This window comes from Triticum dicoccoides, chromosome 1B (genome assembly GCF_002162155.2).
Source record: "Triticum dicoccoides isolate Atlit2015 ecotype Zavitan chromosome 1B, WEW_v2.0, whole genome shotgun sequence".
Lineage (NCBI taxonomy): Eukaryota > Viridiplantae > Streptophyta > Magnoliopsida > Poales > Poaceae > Triticum > Triticum dicoccoides.
Window position 1 is genome coordinate 448,224,517 of NC_041381.1, and position 10,874 is coordinate 448,235,390.

The following is a 10,874-nucleotide window of genomic DNA, read 5'->3' on the forward strand; positions in this document are numbered from 1 at the left end:
CGAAAACTATGGTTTTTCCGGCCTAATGTGGTGTGCTGTCCGGAGGCGTCCTCACATATGGTCTGGGTTCTCGGATAGCCATACATATGGAGACAATTTGGGGATCCGACTCTCTCTCTCTCTCCCTCTCCCTCCGTTGCTAATAGAATAATGAACAATCAGTAAGACTAATATTATAGATCACCTCAATCCTACCGTGAATTATTCTACTTTTGTGCCAATATTCTCTGGGCAAGTTTTAGCCTTGTAACCCTTTCACCCTTATATTTGATGTTAATGTCTAAGTGTACGTCTAATCAGGGTTTCTCTCCTGTTGGTTTTTTGATAGGAGGTTGCTCGCTTCCCATATACTCTCATCCGTTCCGATTTACTCGTCGTGGTTTTAGTTCAAAATTTGAACTAAAACCACGACGAGTAAACCGGAACGGAGGGGGTATGTCATAGTTCATATTACAACACACACATTTCTTTCTGAGTCTTATGTAAAAATCCTTTTGAGCCGATACACCAAATATGAAGTTACATAACTCAAACAAAACTGGAAAATTATTATTTAAAAAATGCCAATACAAATTTAAACAGTAAAAGTTATCAAAGATTGATATATCTACCTCTCCCAAGATAGGTGGGAGTAGCATGTTCTAGCAGATGTGTTTTGCTTCCATAGTTTATAAATGGTAAATTGTATGGTTTCAAGCCCCTAAATTCATATGTAATAGTTTGCCAGCCAATGACATTTTACAATGAAGTTTCTGGTTGAAAGATCTTGGAATATTTGTTTTCGAACATTAAAGGGTAGGAAAATCCTCCATGTGTTGTTTTTAATTAATGGATAAGAAAAATGCACATGTTTTTTTTTTTGAGAAAATTGATCTTAAGCATAAAAAAATAGGAATTCAAGTGTTATTATCATATGTAATGTAGCGCACAGTAAAGAGTTCAATGTTAGTGTACCACCTTCTTTATTTTGTGCATCATATATGATAATGTTCCTGTGTATACAGCCGAATTATCTTTTTTATTGAAATACATTGCAAGCGAAATACATTGAAATCCATCTTTTCTACTCCCTCCGTCCCAAAATAAGTGTCTCAACTTTGTACTAGCTTTAGTACAAAATTGTACTAAGCTTCAGACACTTATTTTGGGAAGGAGGGAGTATTTGTATAAAATTTGACATACAACTAGTAAAAAATTCAAAAAGCCCGTGGCAACGCACGAGCAGTCTACTAGTCTTTGAATAACATCATACACTTCTCTTACATATTTTGCGGCCAGACACTTCTCTTTCCACTAAATAATATATAAATATAACATGTGCAACTACGCCAAAAATATTTGCAGTATTAAACGAGTATTTCGCAGCACACCAAAATTATTGCAACACAATGTTTGTGTGTACGCAATAAGAAAATGGGCATGCTTGCAACACATGCGAATAACCTGTGCAACATAAATTCATACTAAATTCACCAACCTCGCAGCAACAAAGTTAGAAGCGCAGCCTTCCTCGATTTAGGCTGAAGGTAGCCCCACTGAAGCTAAATCGAGCGACCTAGATTCGTTCTTGCCTAAGCTTGGCATTGAGGCAACCTCTGTTTCACGCTCCAAACGTGACCAGGGCACATAGTGCATGGAGCACGCCTGCATCTGCAACCTTTTTTTTTTTTTTTTGAACGGTAGCGAAATATCTTGCGGGTCAACGAGATTTCGGGCGAACCTTGGATAGACAGAGTTCTCTATAGGATGGGACAGGGATGGATAAACAGTGGCACCAAACGGTATTTTTTTTAGCGGTACAAAAACTGTAAAATAGCAGGCCAGTTTTGGTGGGGCGATCTGCGGCACGATTAACCCATGATGCCACGGCCCAAGCCCGTGCGAGGCCGGTATCTCCCCATTCCGCCGTGTAACTGCGCCAGGCCGAGGCTGGGATTGCCTAAAACCTTCCGCCTCCCTTGGCACCGCCGGAGGAGCCGTCGACATGGAACCCTCGCGCCTCTCCCCGGAGGCCGCGGGCAAGCCTCAAGGTACGCCTTCCTTCCTCAGACCCCGGCGCTGCCGTACGTACGCCTCCCTCGCTTCCGGATTGTTCCCCGCCGATCTCGATCGCCCGGGGTTTCTCTTCTGGCCATGGCTAAACCATCGATTTGCCTGGCGTGCAGGTTTGATCGCCAAGGACCGCTGGTTCAGCATCGCCGCCTACATCTCATCTGGGGAGGTTCGTGTCTCGCTCGCCTCCTCTTGGTCATGCTGTGAGATGTATCGCCGTCCTCGATGTGGTGCGGTTACGGTAGAGTTCGGTTTTGGCCGGTGTTGGGTTTGCGTGCGGGGTTCTGTGCGTGAATTGAACCTAGTTGATTGTTTCTTGTTAGGGCACTGCATCGGTGCTGGGCCAGTGTGGAATGGATGGATGGGCGTGGGACGATCAATTGCCAAGTTAATAGCTTGGGTTGGTTCCTTTTGTTGTTGTGGTATTGGTGATTGGGGCTTGCGGGCTTTGTGATGCTGTTTTTCTCGTGTCAATGCTCAGTAGCAGTACATAAAAGTCAGTGCTTTTGGTGTCTACTCTGGAGTACTGTAATTATGTAGATTTTCACACTATATATACATTTTGTTGAGGACTTGACTCTTGAGGTACTGTTGGGGTCTATGAATGTGCTGGCCTGTCAGATAAACATTATGAACAAATGCTGATCTTACGGATTTGTTGGCGGGGATAACGTGAAGCGCATAGTTCACATGTATGCCTTGTGTGTTCATGGCAATGCAGAATAAATGCATTCGTAAATTTGGTACCTTTGCTGTTCATTGGGAGGTTTAGCTTCCTGGGATGTTAACCAGGGCCTGATGTTAACCCACAGACTCTCTATGTTAACTGTACTTTCGTTTATGTCGAACAATGATATTTTCTAGGCTTATATAGTTTGTTCTCATCTATAGGGTGGTATTGCTGCTGCCCTGCGGAAACATGTTGAGGAGGAAGCTCGACATCTCAGCAGTGAAGATCTTCTAAGGGTTATGGATCAGCTCTATGAGCAAATATCTAGCTTATTGCAAAGCAATGATGCTACTGAAAGTTTACCGGCTCTTCATGCTATCGATGCTCTGATTGATTTACCAGTTGGAGGCGCTTCAAAGGTTTCTAAGCTGGCTAATCTCTTAAAAAATGTGTTTGAAGTCAAGCGTGATCCTGAAATCCTAGTTCCAGCTAGCACAGTGCTTGGTCATTTGGCAAATGCTGGGGGAGCATTAACTGCACACGAAGTTGAGCGACAGGTATATTATACTACTAACTTATAACGGGTTCCAGTTTTCATGAAAAAACTTTTTCAGTTCTCTAAGGAGCGCTTCTTTTAGATTATTACAACTGCGTTAGGGTGGCTTGGTGGGGATGGAGTGGAATATCGTCGCTTTGCAGCTATCCTTATTCTCAAAGTAAGTTGAACCGATCAGCTTCTGTGGTGTTTAATCAAAAATCAAGATCGTGAGGGTACCCCTGATTATTAGCATGTGTAGTTTTGTACCACTGATTTGTAGTATGTGTATTATTGTTTTCTCTGTGTAGTATTTGCAGCAAGCAACTACTCCCTCCGTTACAAAATAGATGACCCAACTTTGTACTAACTTTACAAATTTAGTACAAAGTTGGGTCATCTATTTTGGAATGGAGGGAGTAATGATCAACAACTAGTGGACAACTAATCATGACTAGTCGTGACTGATCTGCAAGTCACAAATAATATTGAGTTGAATGTACGACTTAAGTAATATTGGTTCGTTCTAGCTATCTTATTAAACTATGTGTACCATTTCTTTCACTCCAAGGTTCCCTGAAAAGAACCCTATGCACAGCACAACTAGCATCCAGGGTCGTTGCAGTTTGCAAATTACTCCCTCCGTCCAATAATATAAGATGTTATTACATCTAATATGTGAGTATATTAGATGTAATAACATCTTATAGTATATATTAGGGACGGAGGGAGTAGTTTATTATGATAGTAGTTTAACTTTTTATGCCAAGATTTTTTCCCAGAGGAACTATATTATGATTTGTATAATGTTCCTCCTTTTCTTGTTGTAGGAGATGGCTGAAAATGCATTCACAGTTTTCAAGAATTATATCCCTGAGTTTGTTGATGTTATACTGATAGCTTTGAGCGATCCCAAACTGGTTATTTGTGAACGAGCAGCTGAAGCCGTGCGTGCACTTGCATGTTCCAACATGGAGGCGGCGGCAGACTGTGGAGTGAAGAAGGTGAAACGGAAGGGAATTGATCTGATCAGTGACCTCCCGGATGAGATGCTCTGCACCATCATCTCCTTCCTCCGCACTGATGATGCCGTGCGCACTTCTGCCCTCTCTTGCCGCTGGCGTCACCTGTGGCGTTCCGCTCCGATCAACCTTGACACTGCCCATATCCCTGGGTTTTGTCCCGAGCAAATTGAGGTTGTAACCCAGATCCTTTCTGAGCACCAGGGCCCCATATGCCGCCTTCACCTCAACAGCCTCTATTTTGCTGATCTTGATGGCTGGTTCAGGTCCCCAGCCCTTGCTAATCTTCAGGAGTTCGACATCTATGTCGCTAAATTTGATGATGTGCTGCCGCTGTCTGTGCTCCGCTTCGCACCGACCCTCCGTGTGGCCCGCATTGCCCACTGCAGCTTCTTTGAGGATGAGGAGGTCCCAGTATTTAACTTCCCACGCCTGAAAACACTGGTTCTGGGCTTCCTTTCTGTATATGAAGGCACCCTCCACAGCATTCTCTCTGGCTGCCCTGTCCTCGAGGGCCTGCTGCTTGACAGTTGTGATGGCTTCAGGCGCTTGGTGATCAACTCCCCAACACTTAGGAGCGTTGGTGTATGTGATGATACGGGCAGCCTGAGTGAAATAGTCATCGAGAGCCCCTTGCCTGGAAAGATTCGTCAGATCAGATTTATTTCGCAGAACCAGCCCACTGCGCAGAGCACCAGTCTTCCGGGTAATTAGTGCGCCGAAACTGGCGATCTTGGGCTCACTGACAGACAACTTTGACAAACTCAAGCTTGGAACCAGAGTTTCACAGGTAGCTGCGGATGGCCATTTCATATTCGACATTCCAGTAAGCATACACTCACTTTGTTGCAATGTTTTTCTGTTTGCAGGAAATGGTCGCTGGTAACTTGGAAATGTTGATGCGAGGTGTGAAGGTTTTACATATCACGTCTAGTGGCCCTAATCTTGATGCAGTTCTTGGCTTCCTCAGAGTCTTTCCTTACTTGGAGAAGCTATACATAATGGTGAGTTGTTGAATCTCTTCTTCAGTAGTGTTAAAATCTGTTTTACTTATTTTATATCTTATCCAATCAGTCATTGTTTTACCTGACATTGCCAGTTAGAAAATTTTATTTTCTAGCTTTGTAATAACTGTTTCTCAATCGTTTATACTCTTTCCAGTCATCTCTGCAGACGGATATGCAAAATGTGCATCATCATGAGCCAACAGCTCTGATTGAGTCTCTTGACCATATCAGATATGTAGAGTTGAAGTGTTACACGGGCACGGAGCCGGATGTTGACTTTGCTAAGTTCTTTGTTCTCAATGCTAAGGCGCTCGAGTTGATGAAATTTGTTGTCGAAGGCAGATGCACTCAGAAATGGAGAACTGACCAATACAAGTGCCTACAGTTTGATAGTAGGGCTTCTCCAAATGCTCTATTGGATTTTAGATCTTACTCTGGTCATGCATATCCTGCTGGATGTATCCGCAGGGGCAATCACCATAATGAGCATGTCCTGTCCATGGTTAATCCCTTCGATAGCTCTTCTTGTAGTCACTGCAGAGATGCCTGAGCAGGTTGATAGCTCTTCATGTTTTGTCCGTGGCTGATCCCTTCCCTTTATGTGCAAACATTGCAGTATGTCTCTCATTTGAATGTTTTGGAAGACCTTCAACACATGTTCATGACTATGTTGAATGTTTTGAGTCAATACTTGTGTTATGTGCAATCAAAATTCACTAGCCAGTCTGGCATCAGTTTTAATGCTATTTGCTTTTTGCTAGTTATAAGTAGTTGGCAACCCGCAACTAAGCTTCTTTCTTATATCGTGTATTGATGTTGTGTTATGGAAGACATAAAACGATTGTTCTGAGGTGTTGGAGGATGCAGAGATTGCGTATGCAAGGCGTTGTGGTTCTTGCTCGTCCTGGAACATGTATTTTTAGATGAAATGTTATATAAATAATAAAGCAGCAAACCACCATACATGGCCTTACAAAAATGCAAACTCAAAAACATAAGTGACATGCAACATAGGTTCCAAATGGGTACGACCCTGACAAGCGAAAATGCAAATCCAGGATGCGACCCCAAGTACAGAAGATTAGGCATCAACGAGATCACTCAACGATGTCTGAAGTGATCGGATCAGCAGATTCGCTTTTTCTAGTCATGGTTTGTCCCTTTTCCGCACCATCGGGCGCCACATTTGCAGGTAATTTAAAATTTTCAATAGGCAAGCATATATGGAAATTGATATGAAAAAAGAAAATGTGCGCCGTCTTAACCCATAATTTCAAATTGGATGTTTTATCACTAAAAAAAGATCACATTGGATATAGAAGTATAGTCCTGAAGGATTATGAAGGCAAACAGTCGGATTTTCTTTCTCGGGTTCTTTGTTATGAATGGAAACTGGTGTTTGAGATGACACATTCACTGAGAAATGGAAGCTAATTAGCGCAGGCAGCTATGACTGGATAGTAGGGCTTCAGCACGCTCGGTTTTATTTTGAAGGTTGATATCCATTTTGGAGAGTTGAGCTGCAAGCCTGCAGCGCCTCTCGTTTGGTGGAGATGGTTCAGCTGCGACATGGTGGCCACATTGCAGAATTTGGCGGCGGCGACCCGAATCGCTGACTCCATCCAGCCCTCCGGCTCAGCTGTTGGAGAAGGGATTCGACAGATCCGGGCCATGTTGAAGATAGCTTTGACGCAAAATGCGGTTGTGTCACAGACTCGGGATCGCATCCATAGCGCGTCCGTTCGCGTCGGGACAGTCCAGTCGGCTGATAGCCAGATTGCATCGGCAAGGCGTAGACCATTGCCCCCTCTGAGAGATCAGTACGGAGACCGGAGACGTGACCAGATTACTCCTCCCCGGCGATGCAATGATTATCGTCGCACTCGGACGCCCTCTCCGTGGAACGTTGCATACAGGCGCCAGCCCTATGACGCGAGGCGACCTTACGAAGATGATCGGAGGCCGAGTCCTCCCACCGCCTGGGAGGTCTCCGAGACCCGCAGTTCAACGCCAGATCTATTCTCGCTCAAAGCTTGGTCGACAGGGCCCGATCCTAAAGAGACGCCCTTGGCAGGGATGTCCCAAGTGGATCCACACCTTCAGGACCTTAGTGCTTCAGCAGCTATAACCGCGCCGTTGATATCCCATCCAACTTCAAGTTGGCGACAGGGATTAGCAAGTTCGTTGGTGAGTCGAAGCCATAGACTTGGTTGGAGGATTACCGAGTGACTGTCCAGATCGGTGACGGCAATGACAATGTGGTCATGAAACATTTGCAACTGATGCTTGAGGGATCCGCGAGAGCCTGGCTGAATCAGCTCCCACCCTGCAGCATCTATTGCTGGGATGACCTGGCCTGAGTCTTTGTGAAAACATTCGAGGGCACGTACAAGCGGCCGGGTGGATTGTCAGAGCTGCAACACTGCGTACTAAAAAACAATGAGACTCTCCAAGAGTACATCCAGCGATGGACCACTCTGTACAACACCGTGGAGAATGTCACTGAGCACCAAGCCATTTGCGCCTTCAAGGCGGGTATCAAATACCGAGAGCTTGTTCTGAAGTTTGGCCGGACAGAGATCCTAACTCTGAGTCGAGCAACGGAAGTCGCCAATCGATATGCCAACGACGAAGAGGAAGACCAGCTGAGAAGTGGAAAGGGGCGAGCCGGAGAGGCCCACCAGTCGGATAATAAGTCCAGTCGGAAGCAGAACAGAAAAGCCGATTCGGCAGACAATGCTGACGCTGCGGCCCTGGCCGGGCAAAGCAAGGGAAAAGGTCAGCTGAAGCAGAAGAAGGAATGGGCCGACAAGAAGAAGAGCAACCCAAAGGGCGACATTCTTGATCAACCATGTCAGATTCACACCAAAAGAGACAAAAATGGCAACCCGATCCTTCCAAAGCACACCACTCGGGAGTGCCAATTGCTCAAGCAAGAAATGTGAGAAGAACCCTCGGAGGGTAAAGATGAGGACAATGACGACGAAGGGAAGCATGCTTCTAGCTATGCCAACGTCGAGAAAGTCCTGATGATATTCACAGACGTCGAGAGCAAGTGCAGGTTGAAGGTCATAAAGTGAGAGGTTAACATGGCTGTGCCGACTGTCACCGAGTATCTTGACTGGGCCCAGACGCCCGTCAATTTTGACCAGTCGGATCACCTAGCTCACATACCGATCCCTAGGCAGCAAGCGCTAGTGGTTGATCCAGCCGTCAGTGGAGTCCGACTATGCAAAATCCTCATGAACGGAGGCAGCGGACTAAACATCATTTACATCGGCACTCTGAAGGCGATGGACATTCTGATGTCCCTACTAAGCAAAAGCAACATGTAGTTCCACTGGGTCATCCCCGGAAAGAAGGCAAAGTCACTCGGATAGATAGCCCTAGACGTCATGTTCGGTGGAGAGAAAATTTTTAGAAGGAGAGGTTGAGCTTCGAGGTGGTGGACTTCCACATTGCCCATCATGCCATCTTGGGTAGGCCCGCCTACACACGTTTCATGGCCAGGCCATGCTATGTGTATATTAAGCTTAAGATGCCAGGGCCGAATGGCGTGATCACCATCTCAGGCAACAGGAAACGAGCGGAAGAGTGCGTGCAGAAGAGTGGTGCATCTCCAACATATCCATATTTTTTTATTGTTCCATGCTATTAATAATATCAATCTTGGATGTTTTATATGTAATTATATGCTATATTTTATATCATTTTCTGGGACTAACCTATTACCCAGTGCCTAGTGCCAGTTGTTGTTTTATGCTTGTTTTTTGTTCAGGAAATCGGTACCAAATGGAGTCCAAACGCTACAAAACTTTTTGACGTTTTTTTCTAGACAAGAGAGACCCTGGAAGGTTGGGGAGGAGATCAGACAAGAAGCAAGGAGACGACAAGGCAGCAGGGCGCGCCCAAGGGGGTAGGTGTGTCCCGATGCCTTGTGGGCCCCACGCTGCTCCGTCTGACCTAATTCCACCTCCATAAATTCTCTAAAATCGGGAAACCAACAGAGAGCCACCTGAAACACTTTTCTCACTGCCGCAAGTTTCTGTTTTTCCGTGATCCCTTCTGGAGGCCTTTTCCGGCACTCCGTCGGAGGGAAAATCGATCACGGAGGGCTTCTACATCATCCTTGATGCCTTCTGATCATGCTTGAGTAGTTCACCACAGACCTAGGGTCCATAGCTAGTAGCTAGATGGCTTCTTCTCTCTCTTTGATCTCCAATACAATGTTCTCCTCGATCTTCTTAGAGTTCTATCCGATGTAATCTTCTTTTAAGGTGTGTTTGTTGTGATCTGATGGATTGTGGGGTTCTATTCAGATTAAATATTAATTGAGTCTTTCTAAACTTTATTATGCATGATTGTTATAAATTTGTATTTCTCTCCGATCTATCGGTTTGGTTTGGCCAACTAGATTGATTTATCTTGCAAGGGAGAGGTGCTTTGTGATGGGTTCAATATTGCGGTGTTCTATATCCCAGTGACAGAAAGGACAAAACATGTATTTGTATTATTTCCAGTAAGGACAAAATGATGGGGTTTATTCATATTGATTGGGTTTACTTTGTCTACATCATGTCATCTTGCTTAAGGCATTACTCTGTTTTATACTTAATACTCTAGATGTATGCTGGATATCGGCCGATGAATGGAGTAATAGTAGTAGATGCATGCAAGAGTCGGTCTACTTGCTTCGGACGTGATGCCTATATACATGATCATTGCCTTGCATATCGTCATAACTATGCCCTTTTCTATCAATTGACAAACAGTAATTTGTTCACCGTATGTTATGTGCTTGAGAGAGAATCCTCTAGTGAATACTATGCCCCCCTGATCTGTTCATCTGTTTATCCTAGAGTTGGACGAGTACAAGAAAGCAGTCAATACGAGTGAGCTGCTAAGGTCAAAGAAGCCGATTGCGGAATCTGCATTCCAGTCGGCCGGAGAGACAAAGCAAATTCACATCCATCTGGAGGATCCGAATGCCTAGCCAACCAACATCTCCACGAGGCTGGACAACAAATGGGAAGGCAAACTCATCAAGTTCCTCCATGAGAACTGTGTGACACCCTGGATTTTGGCCCTTTCTTTTTCTTTTGTCTTTCTTTGGATTTTTTATTTGAATTGCTTTTCTGTGACTCCGTGGTCCTGAAATCCGGGAAGATCATCTCTTCTCAGGCTCCCAAGTGGCTTGTCATCCTCAAAACCATCTCAAGACCTTGTCATTTTCATCTTAGCCCAATCCCAGTATTCTTTTTATTGGGAATATTCCTTTTTCTATTAAAGGAATAATCCTTTTTGCCCTAGGTTGTGAAACAACCTATATTTATGTCACTCCCAAAATTCCCAAATAATTCTCATAAATTGTTTGGATCATATCTTCCACATGTATGTCAAAACCCTTTCTTGGCATTATCAAAGATAATTCACAAATATTCCTTTTTCTCATTCTGCCCTAAGTGGCTTTTTGAGAAGGAAGTGTCATTTATCTTGGCTTGATTGGCCCCAAACTTTTTGGACACCTTTTACTGTCCATATAATTGCCCCATGCCAAAATTTAACTTATTTTGCCCAGTAATTTTCCA

The 10,874-nt window shown here is 44.5% G+C and overlaps 2 protein-coding genes across 2 annotated transcripts; both read left to right on the forward strand.

The window, feature by feature from the left end:
• The first annotated feature begins 1,947 nt into the window (after positions 1 to 1,947).
• On the forward strand, positions 1,948 to 3,360 carry LOC119350462 (serine/threonine-protein kinase TOR-like). Its single transcript, XM_037618288.1, has 4 exons — positions 1,948 to 2,030; positions 2,166 to 2,221; positions 2,944 to 3,279; positions 3,337 to 3,360. The coding sequence occupies exons 1-4, from the start codon at positions 1,985 to 1,987 to the stop codon at positions 3,358 to 3,360; spliced, it is 462 nt and encodes a 153-aa protein (XP_037474185.1). The 5' UTR covers positions 1,948 to 1,984.
• LOC119306667 (putative F-box/LRR-repeat protein At5g02700) lies at positions 3,272 to 5,954 on the forward strand. Its single transcript, XM_037582835.1, has 4 exons — positions 3,272 to 3,438; positions 4,088 to 5,069; positions 5,149 to 5,283; positions 5,441 to 5,954. The coding sequence occupies exon 2, from the start codon at positions 4,091 to 4,093 to the stop codon at positions 4,991 to 4,993; it is 903 nt and encodes a 300-aa protein (XP_037438732.1). The 5' UTR covers positions 3,272 to 3,438; positions 4,088 to 4,090; the 3' UTR covers positions 4,994 to 5,069; positions 5,149 to 5,283; positions 5,441 to 5,954.
• The last annotated feature ends 4,920 nt before the right edge of the window (positions 5,955 to 10,874 follow it).